Source organism: Stegastes partitus, unplaced genomic scaffold (genome assembly GCF_000690725.1).
Source record: "Stegastes partitus isolate 25-593 unplaced genomic scaffold, Stegastes_partitus-1.0.2 Scaffold13, whole genome shotgun sequence".
Lineage (NCBI taxonomy): Eukaryota > Metazoa > Chordata > Actinopteri > Pomacentridae > Stegastes > Stegastes partitus.
The window spans coordinates 1,319,019-1,340,588 of NW_007577744.1; the positions used below are offsets into that span (position 1 = coordinate 1,319,019).

Genomic DNA, 21,570 nt, shown 5'->3' on the forward strand with positions numbered 1-21,570 from the left:
TTCATGTATTTACATTCACATCATTCATTCATAAAGAAGGTTTTCAAAGGATGTGTTTCTAACTACTCCAACATGTGCATGCTACACTACAGTTTTCATGACTGACCCCTTCCCTCCCATTTTTCTAGTAATTCCCAAAGTTATTAGGTCCAATTGCATTAATTGCTGCGAGGAGTGGCCATGGGGCATCTGTAACAGGCTGCCTTTGACAGCAGTAAGCTATGCGTGTGTGGAGAAGTCAGAAACAAGTGGCACTGTCCTATAGTTGAACCCTGGAAGCGCTCTTACACATGTCTCACCTTTCATCCTGTGACCCCATTATTTCTCCTTCCATAGAAACCTCACCAAACAGAACATGTTTGATTGCCCTGGCCCTCCAATCTCTCTCCCTCTCATAATGTTATCTTAAGAAATGTGGAAACAATTGAACCTCCATTTGATTTTGGCGCTCGAAATGACTACCACATTGGCGTCCAACAACGTGTGTGTATGTGTGCGTGTGCGAGGACTTCCCCCCAGAGATTCCACTGAGATTCCAGAGGTTGTGTGATCCAGTTCCTCTCATCATGGCAAATTGACCATGTGCACTTGACGGCCAGCTGAGTAATCTCCCGACACGTCGGATTTAACACACCACTCCGCAATCACAGAAAGAAAAATAACTTTGGGGAAGAAAAGTCATAAATAACCCGGCAGAGAGGGAGCTTCACTCTCTACTTGCCCTCTGAACCTGGTTGAGAAAACAGTCAATAAGAGAGGAGCCACATGATTTTTGCCGGAGTTATGTGGCTGCAATCATTAGAGGAGTCATTATATGTCCCGCAGCGTAATACTAACCTTGAATTCTGAAAATAGTCAATAGGAAAAACCAGTCGTTATTGGTAATAAGGGCTATAGGGAGCATTTAAGATGTGAGGGGGCGTTTGTTATTGATGAATACTCTGACAAAAAAGATCAAATCACCAAGAGGATATAATTGATGCAAATTCATGACAATTCAAACAAACTAAATGAGTTCTGCTAGAGAAAGGTTCTATTGAGGAAATGATGCCAAGAAAAACAAGCAAGTTTCGGTTCAGTTAAAGAAAAAAAATGCTTACACCTCGGTTTGCTAAATGACACTGTTAAAAGACAAAGAGGGAGTGAGAATAAGAGTTAGAGAGACACGGTGCGAGACCATGAGAGCATCGAGAAAGCCAAATGAAAAAGACGGAGAAGAAAGCCAGAGATTGTCATTCCTCATTGGCGGTGTGAGCAGGAAGTGGTTTGGAACCAGGAAGATGTAGGCCATGTTTTTTAGAAGGGAGGATTACACTTGGCTCTTGTATGACAGCAGACTTTTCATCACACAGCCACACTGAGCCACCACTGGGCTCCAAAATCTGTCACCAGACTCCATCAGAAGTGGCCCTCCAAATTGAAAAAGTCTGCTTGCCATCACAGGAATATAAGGGGTGAGAGATAGGATTGTGTGGGGGGGGTAGAGGTTGAAAATGTGTTATGTGTGTGCACATTTACCCAGCCACAGACCTGTCTAAGAGTGCATTTGTCTGTGTGTAACAGAAGAGAGGTTGGGAGGAACAGAGAGGAGGAGAGGCAGAGAGTGAGCGGGAGGGAGGGCAGTTGAAGGGTTTAGGGGGAAAAATGTGGTCATCAATTGCTGGCAGCAGATCGAGGGAGAAGATTATTGGACGGTAACCCAGCGGCAGATGTCTGATGAGTGTCTATTAACCTGCTTCCTACATCTCGTAGGCCGTGTCGCTGATGAATTCAGACCAGGAGGCCTTGTCCCGCCCAATAGGAGGGGTCGGTAATCCCTCTCCAGGAAATAGCTGCCAGAGACCTCAGGACCTGATTGGCTGTATCTGGGCTGCTCTGGCACAGCTAACAGGATAGGGATGCTATTGAGGAGATATGAGTCAACCCCTGCTGCTTCCTGTCCATTGCTCTTCTATCATCATATCACTCTGCTCTTTTATCCCTCGTTTTGTTTCCCTTCTCCTTCTATCTTGTTCCTGTGTGTTTACACCTTTCCATCCACCCGCTGACCCCTTCAGTTGTCTATCTGCTTATCCCTTCTCGATTTCTTGTCCTTTTCCTTGATACTCCTTTACCCCAGTAGACCTTAAAGGTTAGAGCGAGGTGACAGACCGAGCAGATCTAGACTTTACTTGACCCCACAGAGAAACTCGAAGGGACTCGAGTTCACTGACGGCAGTTGGAGGAGCAGCATCCTTGTGACAAACCACAATCACTAAGATCTTGGCCTTGATCCACCTGAACCCAATTATATGTGGTCTGACTTTGGGTTTTCATTGACTGGAGTGTGGTACAGGCCCTTTCTCTAGTCACCACTGGTTCAGGTCCAACAAATTACTACACAGACAAGGCAGAGCTTCTCCCACCTGCTCCCCACCAGACTACTTCATGGATGCAGCCACAGTAGAGAATGGCTGGTACTACGAATAAAACTTGAGGAAAGGGTGTCCTCTCGCAATTGTTCAAGACATATTTGAACAGGCAGCATCCTTTGAGCTAGTGCTGTTTATTTTGGCTAAGATTATTATTACTGCCTGTAAAAATATACCAAAAAGAGTTGATATTTGATGAGACATCATCTGACACATTTCTCTAAGCCTGTTTTAGTCCATTTGGCCTGTTTGTAAAAGAAACCATGTCCCAAAAGGTTTGATGATATATGAGTTTGGTATCATCTGCCAACAATTCATTTTTATGTCATCGCCTCGACTCAACATTTGCTTCCCTCCTTTTCTGTCTGAGCAGAGCAAAACACAAACAATTCTGGAGGGTGGCCACTTGAAATAAAAATCATCTCCACCCAACTGTCTTAGTAGGCCAGTTAGTTCCCATTAAACTTGTTTAACTAGCAGCCCACTAACATAGCCCAGGACAACATGGCCGGCTTGAGGCAGTGTGGAGGGCAGAGGGAGGGAATGCAGGGTGTGAGAGCCCAAGGTCTGTGCTCCACATCTGTTCCTATATTAAAGGCATATGGGCCGGGCCGGGCCAGGCCAGCCACTCATGAGCATGCAAAGACCCCCGTCCTGAGCCCAATCAGTCTTGATGGGGGTGATGTAATGGACCTACCTTGGCCTCCCTTGTCCTCTCAAGCACAGTGCAACCACACTGCAATCCTGCATAGTAGGCCTGACAACAGGCCAACTCGCTGTCAACACCTGCCCCTCAAAAACTGCTGGGATGAAGGGACACATGCAGGGGGAGTGAAGGGATGGAGTTGGGGATGGACTGAGGTTGGAGAAGAGTAAGAAAGGGAGGGGGGAAGTCAGTCGGAGCAGAGGAGTCACAGAGGTTGCAGAGAAAAGAGGACCAGACTGAGCAGAAAGGCATAGAAAAAGAAAGAATAAATGGTTGTTTCAGAGACCTTTGCCTCATCTGTTTTTTAAAATAAACAACAGTTAGGCCCTAATGATATGAAACGGACTTGATTAATATTATTTAAAGTGGTTGTATTTTTAATACATGATATACTGTACTGTATTGCTGTGTGCCAATGTATTGAAATGCATCTCAACTAAAAATGTTTTATCGCCTATTAGTTTAGCTGTAAAAAAAAAAACAGCTTAGTCAGTAATAAGAGTCCATATCCAATGCATCAAATTGGACAACATTATCTACTAACGCCACAATAGTTTTTAACACTTGCTCCCATGCTCCCAGTGTCTGTGTATAAATGTGTATGAGGCAGCATAGTAATCCAGAAAAGGCCTGCTGCTCTTCTCTCCCTGTTGCCATGTCGGAAAATTAGGAGCCTGTGGAACAACATGTCCTCTCCACATTTATCAGTGACACCACCATGCCCGGACCCGCACAATTGTGTTTTCATCCGCTCCCACAAACGACCATTCATCTTGGCTGTGGTGTAATGGAGAAGAAGTGAAGGGAAGGAAACAGGATCAAGGGATCCTACGCTTTGGTGGACAGGTATGGTGGTGAGGAAAGGGTGGCCTGACTGGACGCCTGACTTGGATGACTGAGAGTCATCTCAGGGTGGTGGCTTGTGCGAGGCTTGGCTTCTCAGAAGGATAAGGTGTAGTCAGTCTGTGGTGACCCAGGAGCTTGTCACAGGGGATGTAATGAGGTCAGATTACAGGCTAGTCCACAGACTGGCTGCAAAAGGTTGGCCCGTAATCCCACAGTCATTAAAGGAATGCTTTGTTAAAAGCGGATGGAAGAGAGAAAAAAAGATGGAGAGAATGAAGAAGAGGGGGGAATATAAGAGGTGTGTGGGGGAACTCAATAACACTTGATTCGATATGAAAAGCCTCTTGTTGCCACCCAGGAGAAGCCCGGCTAGGAAGGATGTGAGGGAAGCCAGCCGAGAGACTCCTACAACCAGGAACAAGACATGCCTTGTTCCGGGTTTAAGGAGCAAACAGATTAAGATGAATTGATGCAAGCTTAGTGACTTTGGAGAATGGAGGAGAAAAACCGCCCACAGATCAATAAGGCTTAGGAAGCAAGCAACCAAAGACAGAATCTCCACTCACATTCAGGGGGATAATACTCAATGAAGGAAACAGTCTCAGATCTCATATATACCCCTATTTTGTGTGGTTTAGATACAAAAAAAAAAATAAAGAAAGTAAAAAAAGAGAGGTTTAGGTGTACATAACAAAATTAACAAATCTGGGGAAAAAACTGAAAATATAGATTTTAAACATTATCAATTGTAGGGGGGAAAATGGCATTTAAATAATGATATATTACAACATGCTGCAGATCAGACAAACATCCCTGAAAGTATGCACATCTTACTAAAATTTAAAACAGGAACAATGAAGCAAGGATTCATAGCTCATACAGTTCTTTCATATAGCTATTTGCATTTTATTTTTTATTTATTTTTTAGAATTTATACTTCCAGGTTTTGAAAATGCCTGTTCTAATTGTGTGCACTAGAACACACATGGGGTTTAAAATAAAGCATATGCAGATCACACCAAAAGTCCTATTGCTAGCAAGCTAACATACATCCAGTGTCCCACAGTGCACTGTGACAGATCAGTGCCTAAGCCGGCCTGGCGGGGCCTGCGCCCTGATGTTTGCAGAGATCAGAGAGAATCATCTGGGTTAACATGGTAATTATACGGCAAAGCCCTGCTATCTCAGGCTGGATCTGATACTGTTTTTCTCCTCTCTACTCAGAGATCTCAGGCCTCCAGTTAGGAGGAGCGACAGCCATCTCCCAGAGCTAATCCCTCAAGAGGTGTTCCACCACTGTCAACTTAATGAAAATAAGCACGCTGTGAGTGCATGCATTTGATTACACGAATAAAAATGGGCATTAAAACCTGATCCTACTAGTGTGTCAATACTGACAGGGTGAACGCACATTGAAACTCTTTTATTATGTCCTGAATTCATACTAGATGGATTTATCAATAGTCTAGTTATTGTTGATAATTGTTTAGTTGAAATAGATGTCAAACTAAAAACTGAATTTAAAGTTGTACTGAAAACACTGGTACAATAAATTGAATGGCGTGGTTTGAAATCTGCAGTTATTCTAATTGTAAAGCTATGCATGTCTTTTCCCGTCTGACCTGTAAGCCAAGCTGTTGTGGGAGTATCTAAACACAGGCATATACATTACTACAGTGGTTGGTGCCCTTGACGTCTGTTAAAAACGGATCCCATGAGCTTCCAGGGCCGAGGTTATCTTATCTGGAGGCACCAGTTTGTTGACAAAGTTACATTTTTTTAAAAAGAAGGAGATGAAAAATCCATTGTCTAAAACAATTATGAAAAGTGTACCAGGAATAACATTTAGCTGTTTTACAGAACACTGTGAACTGTGAGGACAATGTCATGTTATTTAGTGGAGGTGGAAAATTTTTAATTAAATACAGCCGACTTTTGTTAGCAGAAAAATTAGTATTTTCTTTTCCTCTTGTGTGGTGTAAAACACAGCCGACTGCTGACCTTAAGTCAGTTTTAATGTGAAAAAAAATAATATGTAACTGCTTTAGCTATGACACAATGAATGATCAAATGTAACAATATCATCCTTGTTTTAATCACAGCTTCAGCCAAAAAAAAAAAAAAAAAGCTGGAGGTGGTGGGGGGATGTCTATAACAGTTATTTCCCAGTATGTTTGTTTATGTTTTTCTGTATTTATTGTAATGTGTATTGTTTCCGTGACCGCAGGTGTGCCCTTTAACCCTAAAGTCATTAGCCTTTGCAGACTGGGTCTCTAAACTGCACTACGCTGGTGCAAAACACGTGCAGAGGAAAAGAGAGACAGAGAGAAGCAGAGAGAGCGGGAAGGGGAAGAAGGCTCCAGGGCCAATTACGGCCCCAAGAAAACAAAGGGCTATATTTCAATGATTCCTCCAGCTGTGCTGTTTATGAGCTGTGTGCTTAGTCTCTGTGACCTTCACCTCCACACTTGCCCTCTCTGAGGGAAAACAAGCTAAAATTGCCTGATGTTCAATCTTTCATTTCCCCTTGTTTTTCTGGTATTTCCACTTTTTTCTCTCTCTCTTTCTCTCTAGGTTACTGAAAACATTGTTTATTTGATTCAGGGTTCTTTTAATATTTGTAATTTCAGTTTTTCATGGCGTAGCACTTTTAGTGCCACCTCGACAGCGTGCCACATATGAAATAGCCTTAGATGTAAAAGTAAGAAAAAATATGGACTAATCTGAGGCTTAATGGCTAGGTGAGTGTCATATGTAACCTTTATAACTTTGCTTGTCAGTCAGCCCCCTCACCACCGCCACCACCACACATACATACACACACACACACACACACACGTGTACACCCATTACAGACCTCATAAGCAGGGTCTGGGTATCAGTCACTGTGGCCCTTTGACAGGTCTAACCTTCCCAAGCGGCAGGATACACCATCTTCACTGCAGTCCTACTGGCCAAAGCAATAAGCCATTCTATATGGTGTATTAAAGTAATTTTCCACATGCTACCTCAGCACGATCCATTGTTCATGCAAGCTCCTGCTGACCATGAAGAGAGGTAGAAGGGGGGGAAAAAAAACTTCCCTGTGCTCCCAGACCAAATTGCAACACTTTGCACGGTTTACATCATTTAAGGAATAAGTCCTCTGCTGGCAATGTTTTTTGCTTCCAACTTAAAAGGTGTAGTCATTATCACGGTCGCTCATGAAGCAATTTTGGACTGTCAAAGGTAGATGGAGGTCCCAGCGACACCTCAACATTTGGAGGCGAAGGTCCTTACAATGCATAGAGCACGTTCCATTTATATGTTCTCAATCCCATTTCATTCCTTATAAATTTGCAAGGCAAAAAAAGGGAAAAAGAGGGGATCTTTTGTTGGCAAGCACTGGCTGTGTAATATGTTGAGGCCATCTGCGTAGTCCGGTGGCTGCCCTCCCCTGCTCTCCGTGTCAGAGGTGGTGTTTGAATCGCTGTGTACCTCACCCTGGCCTCTGCTGAAATCAGCTCCAGTCCGGGACCATGTGACAAATGATTCCAATCTAGGCTGAGCGCCCTTGACTTGACCCTGACCGCTGTAGACAATAAGGGCAAGCTCAGTCACTGGAAAAGATGTTCTGCGCTAATAAACCCGAGTGCGGACCAGGGGTAGCAGTGAGCGCCGGCATGGCTTGGGGGGCGGGGGGTGGCTGGGGGTTCGGGCGGAGAGGGAAGGGAGGGGGGGGAGAGTTCAGGTTCTGACCTCTCAGGTGCAGGTTGATAATGAGTCTCCCTGTTTGCTCTGTGAAAATGACCTCAGAGAGATGAAAGGAGCCAGAGCACAACAAAGAGCCCCATTCTCTGCTCCTCTGAAATGGGATCATTCTTGAGGATTGGCTTATGAATGCACTTTCTATTTCATTGCTTTTAAAGGGCACTTAAGCCAAAATACAAACATGTAAAAGTAGTTGGGCTAGATGCCGCCACACAGCTACTGAAACCATGCACACCTCCTCTCAGACCCCACACATGCAAACAAAACAGCCAAACGCACAAATAAAAGCAGACACTCACTAGCGCACACACACTCACACCGACAATATCCCAAATCCTGCTTGTGCCTCCCCTTGTCTCCTTAATAAACCCTATAAAATGAGTGTGCTCTTGCCAAGCGTGGTGCCGTAAACATGCCACTCCAGAAAGGTTCTGGGCATCCCGCTAGTTATGCTAATGAAACCCCCACCCTCCTCTGTTTTTCACTCTCTCTTATCCTGCTGGCACAGCCTTCAGTCTTCCGCAGTACACCACTCCATTGTCATCCCCTGCCCCTGTTCTGCTGGCATCAGACTAGATAATACACAGCAAAACGAAGATCCAAGAACCCTTGTAAAAAAACATGGCAAGAGAATAATATGGTTATTATTTCTTTGAACTCAAAACCAGGCCATTGTTCTTCATTTTTGTGTCCCAATTTGTAGCAAAATATGGTACAAAATATGATTATCTTAACAATGTGCATGCATGGATGGCTAATTATAATGATATAAACAACATTTCCAAGGTAAGCGATAGGAAAGAAACAAGACAAGGTCATAATATGCTGAACAAAATAACTGTCTGATGAGCTTTGAGTAGGCAAAGTTGTTCACAGCCAGAAAGTAGAGGCAGGACTTCTTGTAGCGCTGATTCTGGCGCAGCAGAGTGTATCAGCGGGTTCTTTGTCATGGGGACTTTCAGGAACTTAGCGCTTAGTGGAACTTAGAACTTAGAGGCGGAAGAGCTGGGCACAACAGGAATCACTGAAGTCTGCTGAACTCTGCTGAGTGTCAATCTGGAAACCAGGATTATACCCTCCATCCTTTGGCTCCGAAATACAAAACCCACTTGTCACTGTAGCCCAAAGTTTTGTTTGTGTGAGTAGGTGTGTGAGAATGCACACTTGTGCGTCTCTATAAATGCGTGTGGGTGAGTGTGTGTCTTCATGCATCTTCAAGGCCTTGTGTGCATGTGGCTTTCTCAGAGTTGTTCGGTAAGCCAGGCCTCTGACATGTGGATTTGTGGCTTGACTGCAGAGGAGTTTATCACAGATAATTACGTAAGAATGTGCTGGAAAAGGAACAAACCACGGACAGTCTGGGCTGGCAGATGCTGAGCTTCGGCCTACACAGTGCCCCGTGCTCCCTGCACTCCAGACTCACACACTCCAGCCCCCACCGGGCCTCTCTAAGCTTGAAAGGGCAGCAGAGAAAACACTGCAACAGTGGAGAGCCCAAATGAGCTTTTCTTTTATTTCTCACCCTTCAGCCCTGTTACCTCTCTTTCATCCGCCATACTTTTCACACTTTTAACGCGGTACAGTTTGCTGCGTGTGCAAGTGAAAAAGATCTTGTTACAAATTAGTTACTTTAAATATTAGAACTGTAAATTCACAATAACCAAATATGTACACGGAATTGTCAGTTAGCGACATGAACAAATAATAATGACACACATAAAAATAAGTTATATGGATCTTTACATCACCATCGTGTGATAAGGTAATAATTTAATTACTATTATTTATTATTATAACAATGAGATTCTGCTGGATGAGAGATGCCAGTGAAACATAAACAGAGGGAAATAAATTCAATAAGAATTCTAATGATGGTGAGCATTACCCTACATAATACCTTTTTTACTATTATTCACCTGCAAGTGTTGGCACCTCTGCTCAATTGCTACAATAATAAAATCCTCTTCTCCAGCAACCAGAAAAGGTTTGCCAACAGTACAACAGAGAAAGAAAGAGGCGCATTGCTACCAGCACCTTGTGATCACCAAGATAAAAAAGCCCAGGTACACGTTTGTCACAGGCAGACCTAGCCATACATTCCAACTATCACCACCACAAAAATGATTCCCAGGGATGTGAACACTACAGCAGGAGCAGAAGTAGGAAGCAGTTGTGGACTGAATCGTTTATTCTGTGTTATGAAGGGAACTAAGAGCGAAAGGACCATTGAGACACCTTTTTGCCAAGTTCCCTCTCTTCTACTCCATCATTAGTAATGATTGGAAATGATTTCTGATCACTGCCTAGCAACCCCTGAATCAAATGAGTGACCCCAAGGTGAACAAGATACTATACAGCCCCATTGCAGGCTCATTCAGCCATTCATCCACTGTAGACATCATTACTTCCATATTTTACAGGTGTCAAAAATGATATCGCTATACTGAGTGTGTGTGTGTGTGAGAGAGAGAGAGAGAGGGAGGGAAAGGAACTAAAAGATTGGGAGGAAGAGAAGAAAGGGAAAGACGACCTATAAAAGGAGACCTCTCTTCTAAAAACATGAATTAGTTATCTTTTTAATTCACATATCCTGCTGCATGCTATGAGACAACACTGGTAACATATAGATGGTTGCAGAGGCTTCTCTCTGTTATACAAATTCATCTCCTAAATACACTGCATCAAATACACAGTTTTTGAGTCCCTTTATTCTACCGATTATTCCAAAAAAAGCATTTTATAGTGCCAAAAAACTCCAAAATGGTCACTTTTTGCATGTGTTAGAAAAGCTCCCGTCTGTATGAGTGTGTGCTAATGTGTGGAGGGAGGGAGCATGTCTCTATCACAGACGACGTGGTGTGTGTGGGAGCATATCTATGTGCTGGTGTACTGAATAGGAAATAGAAGTTTATAAGGGGCCCCAGCAAAAAGCTCTCCTCTGCCCTCTCAAGATAATGAAAACAGTGAAGCGGGAACTAAAATCTGACCACTGCAAAACTGAGACCGCACCGAGGTAGGAAGATGAATAACCTTGTGCACCAGCCCACTGAATTCTGGGTATCAATGCTTTTTCAATTCACTTACTTTTTGTAATCATCAAGGTCAAAAGGCAATTTCTGCAACCGCAGAAATAAATAAAACAGGTTGGCAGCAAATTAAATAGAAAGGGGAACAAAGTCATGCCTCTAGCTAGTAACAGAAAAAAACAAGGGTAGAAAATCTCACATGAAAGCTAATTTTAGATAACATCAAGCTTTGCCATTTGACTAATTGGAATACACTTCAGTCTTCATACAGAAATGCCATTAGCACTTAAAACATTTTGTGTGAAAGATTTTTGTTATGCAAAGCATTATTTTCCCATCCATGACTGCATCCAAAAGCTGTTGATAGTGAATATGGTAGGTTAATCCAATTGTTTATTATTACATTACTTTAAAAGAACACTGCTTCTGACAGTTTTGTTTTTTTTATTCATTCACTTTGTTTAGTAAAAGCACAAATGCTATCCCTTAATCCATTAGAAAATGTGTTGGTATTCTACCAATGGTGCATCTTTTGTTTCCTTTCACTTTCCTTTTAACAGAGTATTCTTGTGAAGAGCCTCAGACACACAAACTGACAATCACGGCTGGCTATTGTCAGAGGCCAAGTTTCCACATCTGGACGCAATAACTGATGGCATTTTTTGAATCAAGACAGCTGACAAGGTTCCATTCATAGTTCAAATACAGCACGCATCTGACTGCTATGCAGACACATCTCACTGGCCCTCAATTCGAGCACAGAAAAATGCGAAGGACTCCGTTTCTCAAAGACTGGCTGTGACTTTGCGCTTTTTGCAGCATTGAGCAACAAAGCATAGTAGCCAGTTATTAATTGGGCTGTAGCAGCGTGGCTACGCACAAGATTTCTGGAGAGTTTGGAATTTCCCATTGTGCTACGATACTGTAAAGCATATAAAAATCAAAGCACCATCAAAATTTTACACGCACTACTTCAATTACAAATCTTTTATTGATGAAATATAAAGGTGTGGGTTGCAGCAAATTTTTTCACACAGCGACTCCTCAAAACAAGAATTTCTTTTGTTTTCCTGGTGCAGTCACGTGCAGCGTCTAGTCTCCAGGTTTGGCCAGATGATGAAAAATATGTTACACAGATGCTTGGGAATTTGGAAAGCACGAACCGAGGTAATGCCGCATTTGAGAGGATGTATAGAATCAATTCATCTGTAGTTTTCTGCACAGTTAATCATATTCCTCTGTTAAAAGGTAGGTTGAACGTGTGTTCATTACAGATTGAATTATGTGATCATTTAGGATTTTGTATAATACAAACACTCACTGGCTACTCACCGTTAAAAGAAACGACAACACGTTTACACCGTCACATAACCATAAAAACTTCTGTGTGTGTTTTATGGGCAGAATATTGCAGCACACAGTCCATATGAATTTGGGTATCAAAGAGAAAAAGATGATTCACGAAATCTACCTCTGTTCTGTTGTGTCAGTGCATCCATATACTCCTGGGCTCTCTCTGCTTTTAGTCGCTGTTATAAAATCTTTGCAGAGTTTCTTAGTTTTTCTTTTTCACGAAATGAGATAGCAGATAAGTGAACTTTATTAACTTGCGATTGTGTGATACTGAGCAGTGTCAGCCACAGCTCAAGGTTATTGTGCGAAATGGCTTCGGGCTTTATATGGCTCAGCATAGTAAATTAAATCAATAATACCAAATAGTGAGTACTGCCATTTACAGCATGATGCCAGCAGGAATTTCATTCCAGCCAAACTCTCGGCACAAGGCTCTACAAAGTTAGTAACAACAGGCCCTTATGAAAAAGTAAACAAGTTGTTGGGGTCGTGCAGTTTATTCCTCAAGGTTACATCTCATCCCGGCGTCCAACCTCCTACTACACGGCTAGAGGTCTCTCATTTGTCTGGCTCTTTCGTCAGGGACAGATTCTTCCTTGCGAGCAGTACATTGCTAGCAGGGAGATGGACGCTTTTATTAAGTGTTGGCACCAGACAATGTGGCCTCCGCCTGTTTCCTAGTGCCCCTGATTCTGCTCTCTCGGCACACGACAAGATTTTAAGTTTGTTCTGACAAACCATGCTTGTGTTTTTATTTTTTCGTTCAAGCAGCCGGAGCAGTTTCTCAAAAAAAAAGAAAAAAAAAAAGGGTGAAAACAGTTTATTACTGTTTAGAAGCCTCCTTCTGAGAGCAAAGCAAGCACACACCAGAAAGAGTAATGATATGTTTTAGGTCAATATTTTACACAATGATGCATTTTGGGAGGCACACCTCTACAAGGCATGTGTGAAACAATGGGTGTCATAACTGCCCCGTGCAGCTTATTAATCTTCCCTCGCCCTGTAATCAATCTGTTTCTCCCCTTGCAAACACCGGTTACATTCCCGCGTTAAACGAGAGACCATCTTTCACTGTGGCACAAAAGGGTGGCTCCAGGATGGTGATGTCTCTCTCATACGAGTCAGCTAGGAGTAACGGCACAAAACAACTTCCTCAGGATGTTTTTAAATCAATGACGGCAAGATTAAGCAGGGAAAATGTTACTGAGAGCTGCTGTGTTGCAAGGCTTGTGTAACCGGAATTCAGGACATCAAGTTTTTCTTTCCACGGCTGATTCAACTGTGTATGAATCAGCTAGGATAAGCGAAGCCATTTATTTTGGCTTTATTTTTCCCCCCCAAGCCAAAAACAAAACTACAGAGATTGTATATTAACTACTCGAATAATAGTTTTCAATAATGAAAAAAAAAAGACACAATCAGACAATGGTGTGTTGTGTCATTATCAAACCTATGCAGGATGTTATTAGGCATGCCCAATGAAACATATGGTGTCATGCTTACAACTGGGAACCATTTGAGAGGTATGTTGTGAAGTCATACGGTAGTGCTCAGCTAAAATTATTCTATAGATGACAGCAAGGGGAAGTTGCCACTATTCTTGTTATTCCCCATTGTACAGTCATACTGCAGCAATTATTCAAAATCTTTGATTATCCTCAGAGAAGCGATGCAATCATGGCTGAAAATCAATTTCAGGGACATCAGGAAAAATCAAAAAGCTAGCACAGTGCCAACAGGGCCAAGGGCTTGTGCGAGAGAAGGGATTTTTTTTTCTCATCATCGTTTCGCTTTTCCCTTTGCTGAGGGTAATCAGCCAGCAACACCAGAGAGCTTGCTGTTAGTCAGAGCCAGATCCTGATCCTGTTCAGAGCTGCTAGTGATGTTGAGCCAGGTAGCATCCAATTAGTGCTCAGTGTAACTTAATGCAAAGTGCTGGCACTCAGCTCACCGAATCCAACTAGTTGTCATAGAATTTCCACGCTTCTTCTGTCAAATTCATGAACATTTGCTGATTTGCTTTGCCTTCTCAAGGCACCATGAAGTTGAAATGAGACATTTCCATCAATGCTGCGCCGTGTATGGCCATTTTCTGCTAAAACAGATTGGCCTGATTACTGATGAGACAGCAGGCACGTCAGCGACGGCTGCTTGATGCTTATTGACAACTGTGTTGCTTTAGAACCACATTTACTCCTTTTACATATAGAGCAATTTGTAATGGCACAGGTTCCAAAGCTCTGTAATGGATGTAAATCCAATGAAAAATTTCATGATAAACTAAGAGCATGTACCGTTTTTAGCAAACAAAGCTGGATGCACTATGAAATTCCACACTTTCTTTATGTTCAATCAAGGCGTGTCTCCTTGTATGCCATTAGTCTGGACTGGTCCAGATGTTGGACTGATCTCGTAGTGCTGAGAACAGATCAAGTCTGATAATTACATATTTTAGAGACACAACATAAAATGAAACCCCACCCCATGCTTTCTTCTTCTCCTTTATAGCAGACGGATCTGGTAGATGAAACACACAATGATATTCCACAGACATCACAAAATAAGCGATGATGGGTAATCTCTTATTTGTCACCAATTCATGTTTCAGCCCCTTCCATCTTTATTTGTCACATTTTTTTTTTCTTGCCTTTTTCTTCCCTCTCCCTGAGTGTAGACAGCTGTGATGTGCGTCTTTACAAACTGTGGTCTCTAGTAGTAATCAGACAGTTGAGTTTTGGAAGTGGCATCGAACGCCTGTGGAGAGGGTGGCTTCCTTCCCTCTGTCTTCCTCCCTGTCAGGGCTCCACGGGCGCACTGCCCACTCTTTCATAACAACATTAACAGAGACTACGCAGCAAAACAGTGGAAAATCCACTCCATCATGTTTCCTCGTCAGTGATGTCTTTTCTCTGACCTCCACCTCAGTTTCAGGGACTCACATGAATATGGAAGATGAATATGAGCCATCTTCTGAGGTTACGCCAAATTCAACAAGAGACAGGGTTGTCAACCATGAAATCGTCTTTACAGAAGGAGTATGGACAAATTTGGATTGGTTGGAGGCACTTTCATCTCTGGGAAATTTCCTGACCTTTATTTTATATTCCAGGCCATAAAAATCAGGCAAAATGCTATCATAACAACCGGTATAAAAGGAAAATGGTGGTCTATTATCCTCCATAATTCCTCTCTGGACATCTATCATCATTCACGCTGTATTCAGGCTTCCTAGCACTCATCACAGGACACCCCATAGCTGTGCAATCTATAGCGTTTTTGTGTCGTTTCTTGGTTATACAGCCTGTGACTTACTTGGCTCAGCTCCCTTACACAAACAGACACGCGCACAACTACGCACATACACACAGAAACTGCTGTTTGACCTCTGAGGTTCAGTGAGAGCATTAAATACCAATTAGGGTGAGGACAGGCCAAGCTGACTATGAGGTTGTAGCAAGGCCTTGAGGAGGCCTGTGGGAAGCGACTTATTGGTCCCTGGGCATAATTGTGTGTGTGTGTGTGTGTGTGTGTGTGTGTGTGTGTGCGTGCGTGTGTTTGTGTGTGTGCGTGCGCACGCTTGACTAGCACCAATCCTGGAGAGTAAGTTAATACAGTGTGTGTGTGAGTGTGAGAGTGCGTGTGTGTGCATGATAACGACATCAATAAATAGATGGCTAATTTTACAAAGACAGGACACACTTACTTTCTACACACATGCACACAAGCCACATCTGGGTATTTCATTAAACGCAATGTTCATGTTCTGTCTTGTTCGTCGCTCTGAGAAGCCTGTTTTTTGGCTCAAGTTATTTTTCGATTACATCATAGCGCAGGATTAAGCAGAAATGTGACTGCATGAAATTACAATCTCTCAAATGTGCCATTTGCTTTTGTCGTATACTGTGAATGTTCAGATAGCGTGTTAATAAATAGCCCAATGTCTGTGCTTTAGGAATTTATGGTCAGGTACTGTACAAGATGTCTAACGTATTATTATTTGTCTTAGTTTATGGAAGTTTTATTTTTCTCTTAAGTCTTGTTTTCCTTCCCTATTCCTCTCTTCTGTGGTCGCCATTTAAATTAAACCTAATTATGCAACAAATCTGATATGTAGCTTAAATGCACAGCACATGTTCCCTGACTATTTTAAGCCCAGACTCTGGAGGAAGAAGGGTTTCCTCTTCATTGTTTGGTATATGCATTTCCTTCTGCTGCATCCTTTTGCTACATTTGCTCAAAGACGTCTAGTTTTCCCTCTTTTCTGCCTTTCACCACGACAACTTTCATTTCAGTCACATGGGTGTGTGCTGTAATAACTCAGTTTTATGTTCAAAATAAAACAGCAATACAGGAGAGAGAATATTAGTAAATGCTCTGAAGGAAACCCTCTGAGAAATATCCGTTCTCTGCAGTGAATCTTGAGACTGTGTGTGATGATCTGCTGTGGTTATCTGGTGGTTTCAGAGTCATGCCCTTTACCGTCCCTCTGTTATTTACCCACCAGACATACACAGCTTGATAAATGTTTTGTCTGACCTTCTAAATTTGTTTTCCTTCCTCTTAACTGTGATTTTATTTCCCTTGGACAGGCCAGACAGCGTGTGTGTCTGAGTGTACGTACATGTGTGGATGTGTCTGCCTATTTATCCGTTTGCAAAAAAAGAACAAAGTTATATAACCAGAAAGATAAAACCTATCCTTTCCTTGCTGCAAATTGCTTCCATCAGTTGCTCATTTAAATCAAATAATAAAAAAATCACTGAACAAGCAAGGGAATTGAAACAACTCGTAACAGCAGTGCTCTAACATCCACTGACCATCCATCTCGCGTGTGTCGGCTGCAGTCTGGAAAGGGTTAAAGTCGCCACAGGCCAGAGCAGAGTCAACATCGGCCATGGCTTGGCTGGCCTACCCTGCCAGATCGATATCTGCAAATAATAAATTAGCTCCCCAGAGGGGTCGCACTAAACCTTCAGCAACACTGCCCTAGAAAAGTCCACAATTGGTGTGTGCGAGACTCAATAAGCCAGGTGAATGACTGTGCAGGGGCACATCTTTAGCACTCCATAATAGAAAATTAATGGTGCTCAAATCAGTGCTGAGGGCACCCTGAGGGTTACCTAATAGGCCTAGTTAGAACTGTCATCCCTCCCAGAGTCACCTAAAATATCACATGCAAACACAGGGAGCCAAGAAGAGAGGAAAGAATGGGTGTGCATTTGTGTGTGGTTAGATCGGCTCAGGGTTCAGGTAAGTTGAGGATGAAGGCATCAGAAATAAAAGGCAGGTAAAAACAAAGATGTCAGGAACAAACCTGTATTTTAAAATGTCAGTAAAAAAAAATGAAATCGCTGTCTGTTTACTAGATTTCTTTCAAATACAGTTTTTTAATCCTGACTGAACTGAACGTGTAATTATCTTGTAATGCTGTGACTTTTTGTCAGTCTTTGTATTAGCTTGCTAGCTTGTTAGCACACGCTGGTGTCCAAATGTTTCTGATAAGGAGATTCCCAGCCCTCTTTAGGCCACCTTAAAATCAGATGTTATCAATAATATATTTGAATTCCCTTCAGCAAAAACCAAGACAGAGCACAACACCAACTCATCTTTCTAGAATACAAAAACGACGAGTCTAATCAATACTGTGAATCAACATTAAACCGATATGTTTAGACTGCATCCTGTTGATATTAGTTATTTCAGTCAATTTGCTACACACCTTAATTTCAGGGAGAATTTAGCAACCACATCCATCTCCAATAATCCTAATTATTCCTAATCAAAACAGATTTTAAAGGCAGACTGTTTTACACCTTGTATCTTCAATTTAATGACAAGTCAAGTCAATGTAAACACTTTCCAGACAGCTGCTGTTTCTACTCAAAAGAAAGGGGGGGAAAGGATCGTGAATGTAATGACAGAAAACAGTGGCACGAAGTATAATTCTATTTCCCTCAATTTAGATATCCAATCTATTATCTGTCCTTAAGATAAACCTTCAAGAAAAGCTCTATTTATAATTAACAGACTAAATTAAGATAGTTTTAGGAACACAGCAGAATTCAAGAACACAACTAGTTGGAAGTGAAACATTAATCTAAGTTTGTGAAGGAGAAATCTTGGCAATATAGGGAGATGATCAAACATGATTCTGAAATCTGCATGTATATCATGTTTGCCGTGTTCAAGCATAAACTTGTCCAATCTACATGGCTGTTTAAAAGCAGATCTATATACCCAACGGGCTAGTAATGAGGCTTAAAAGCACATCTGATCACTTATTCCAGCTGGTTTATTTCCTTTCTTCGCATAAACAACTATTGGATTCAATAAACACACTTCATATTGATCCTAAGCCACGCGGCAACACATGCACCTCTCTTACCCACACACAACAAGATTTATTACAACTCTGCATGCCGAGAAGAAATGAGAAGGCGCACACACACGCAGGAAATGTAAACTTTAAATACCCAGCGATTACTCGTCACTGTACCCCACATGCAATCTTTCAGTCTTTCCCCTGAACCTTATTTGCCTATGCAGTAATATCAGGGGGGAGGTTGGGATGAGCGGGGAGGGGTTTGCCTCCACATCTCTCCTCCTATCCCCCTCCGGTCTGGACTTCGGCAAACTGTCTGCTGCATTGACACTGAACTTACCCACATGCCGCCACTGTGCCGTCCTCCAGCGCAAACAGAGTGTGTCGCTCTCCGCAGGCCACTTGACATATTTTCAGAGATGATGGAAGATTCTGGAACAAACACGGTGCCAGCTGGAATAAAATAAAGTTCCCAGTGAGGTGAAGAAGCACACAGTATCTCGGAGTTGCTCTGTAGTTAAGTTGGTATACTCCATCAGACTGGCAAACATCCCAAAGACAGGCACAGCTACAGTAGATCCTCTCAGTGTAGATGAAGACAGAACAACGTGAACAACAGAGGGAACAAGAAAGAAACAGCATACTCCTTTATGGGGCTGAGCTGTGTAGATCTGATGTTTTTAAGTCCCTGTGTGTGTCTGTCTGTCTGTGTGTGTTCATGCCAGTGCCACAAAGAAAAAATGAAACAGCCTATGAGAAGAAAAGAAAGCCTGGTTCCTCATCATGCGCTTGTTAGCTTGTCCAATCTATGGCAATCAGCACAGTCCCAGGGGTTGAAAGACACGAGATGCTGGGGAAAGGGAAGCCGAGACTGAGGAAAAGATCAATACTGCACTGTGAAACAAGAAGTGTGGGCTATTTACTCTCCATTGATCTGATGATGCTGGAGAAACACCTCACTCGGCTATTAAATTGAGGGTATAAGTCTAGTGTAGAGGGGTTTTTTTTTCTTCCTCTCCCTCTGTCTTTCTCTCTTTCTTCACCCCGAGGTCAAGAAAAAGCTAAAAACATCCACAAACAAACAAAAATGGATTGTTTGAGCCAGGGAAAGTAATTAATCTGAATTAAAATGCCAGGGGAGCAGACACTAACTACCCGTCTTAAGTGAAGTTTTGCTCAGAGCGACAACCACATAAGACATAGGATGGAGTACTACAGAACATATCGATAAATACAAATCGACTGCTAGCAGGGGGCCGGCAGAGCTTCCCAGGCGCGATTTTAAGTGTAGGATTGCAACTTTGATAAAAAAGTAAAGAATAAACTAGAATCATCACCTTAAGGTTGTATGCATCTAAACACCAACCAAGTTGCAGCTTCCATCCATCCCAGGCCAGAGTCAGAACATATGTAATCAAGACTTTGAAGTGTGTAAGTTCCCTGAGAGAAATGCAAAACGGAGTCACAATACTTGTATATGTTCACATGCTTGACCAATAAAGTCGATCCTGATAGGATAAAAGTTTAGCCATTACACTCGACAATGCTTCAAATATCGATGCTGCTGCAAAAAAGCTAAAAGATCTAAAATATGGACGCACATATTCAACCTAGCAACTCAGAAGATCGATACAATCCCCACCGTTACATGAGGGCACCAAGATTAGTGTCACCAATTCAGTATCGGACCAAATGTAAAATATGGTCACTATCTCCCCTTCTGTTCCTGAGTTATGGCGTTAAATAACTGCCTGAGAAGTGTTTTTGTGTCAGAGTGAAGATGACCTTTGACCTGTTGGATATAAAACACCATCAGTTCCTCATTTTATCCCAATAGACATCTGTAAGAAATCTGTGTGAGTTATGGGGGGGAAAAGCTTGTTTTGTGAGGTCTACGTGACCATTGACCACCAAATTCTGATCAGTTCATTCTTGGGTCCAAGTAAACACTTATGCCAGATGTAATGAAATCCCTTCAGCACTCCAGATAAATCGCATTCACAAGAACAACACAGCAGTACTTAAGTATGGAGTTATGTACAGACATAAAGAAAATCCAAAACATATTGCGTCCAGCCGTGGCTGTTCCCAGTGTGGAGACAAAAAAAAAACAAAAAACACTGAGCAATAAGTTGCGCAGGCCTTTTAGATGCAGAACAGAGAGCATGACAGGTAGTCAAGGTGAATAAATATAATTTTGTGTAGTACAATCCACAAAAAGGAAGGCTCAAGGCAAAAGAAAATAAGTTCAAGAATAAACTTTTTTTGGTTTCATTGTTACTGCTGTTCAAAGCACGGTGCAATGAATTAAACAAAGATTATAGTATACTTCATGAAACTTTCAAGAAATCAGTGCTTTCGTATTCCTGGAATTGCTTGATTTCACGTGCAGAATGGAGGTTAGAGGGCCAACAGTTACAACTACTAGTTAAGGCAGAATACAACACCAGATAATACACTTTACTTCTGCTGTGATGCTAAACTGCATTTCGTTGTCTTAGTATTTGTACTCAACGCACTTATTGTGAAAGGACACTACATTTAAAACTAATCTAATATTCTATGTAATCCAACAAAGCTGCTGAAGAAATTTAGCTCAGGATGACAGGATGTGCTTTACATTAATAATGTATTATTTCTTAAAAGAAAATCAATTGTAAAATCAACCATTATATAGGTACTTTGAAATTGGATCTGTTTTTTCTTCTCCCGTAGCGTGATTTGCTGTGAAAAGGAAATTAACCACATGAAGACAGCATGAAATCACTGTAGTTTCACACCCAGTCTGATTTAACACTGTAGTTTATGAGAGAGTCAAAGAGATGCTACAATGACAGCTCCATAGAAAAAGAATAAAGATTGTGTAGAGACAGAAAGTCAGTTCCTGGTGTTATTTGTATCTACAGAGTGTGAAAATGTTTTTATTTACTGGCTGTTCTGAGATTTTTTTTAAATTTATGTTGTGGTAAATTAGTATTGTTTATAAAAAAATAAGTAAATTATCAAACTGTGTTTTATGTTGTGTTATTTTGCTACATAAGTTACATTTCTGTGGATAACTGCTTAATATACAACTACTTCTGGGGGCAAAAACTTGCAAAGCCCTTCTCTGACAAAATCTAAAAATAAAGCTGTAGTGGTTTCCCAACATGTGTC

At 41.9% G+C, this 21,570-nt stretch overlaps 1 protein-coding gene across 1 annotated transcript in view; it reads right to left on the bottom strand.

Moving 5' to 3' along the window:
* LOC103362503 (ultraviolet-B receptor UVR8-like) overlaps window positions 1-21,570 on the bottom strand; it is a gene marked incomplete at its 5' end in the record, with an annotated part of 292,781 nt that overhangs the window by 201,587 nt on the left and 69,624 nt on the right. Inside the window, one exon of the mRNA XM_008288878.1 lies at window positions 18,755-18,867. Coding sequence (XP_008287100.1) covers window positions 18,755-18,867 — 113 coding nt within the window. The remainder of the gene's footprint in view (window positions 1-18,754; window positions 18,868-21,570) is intronic.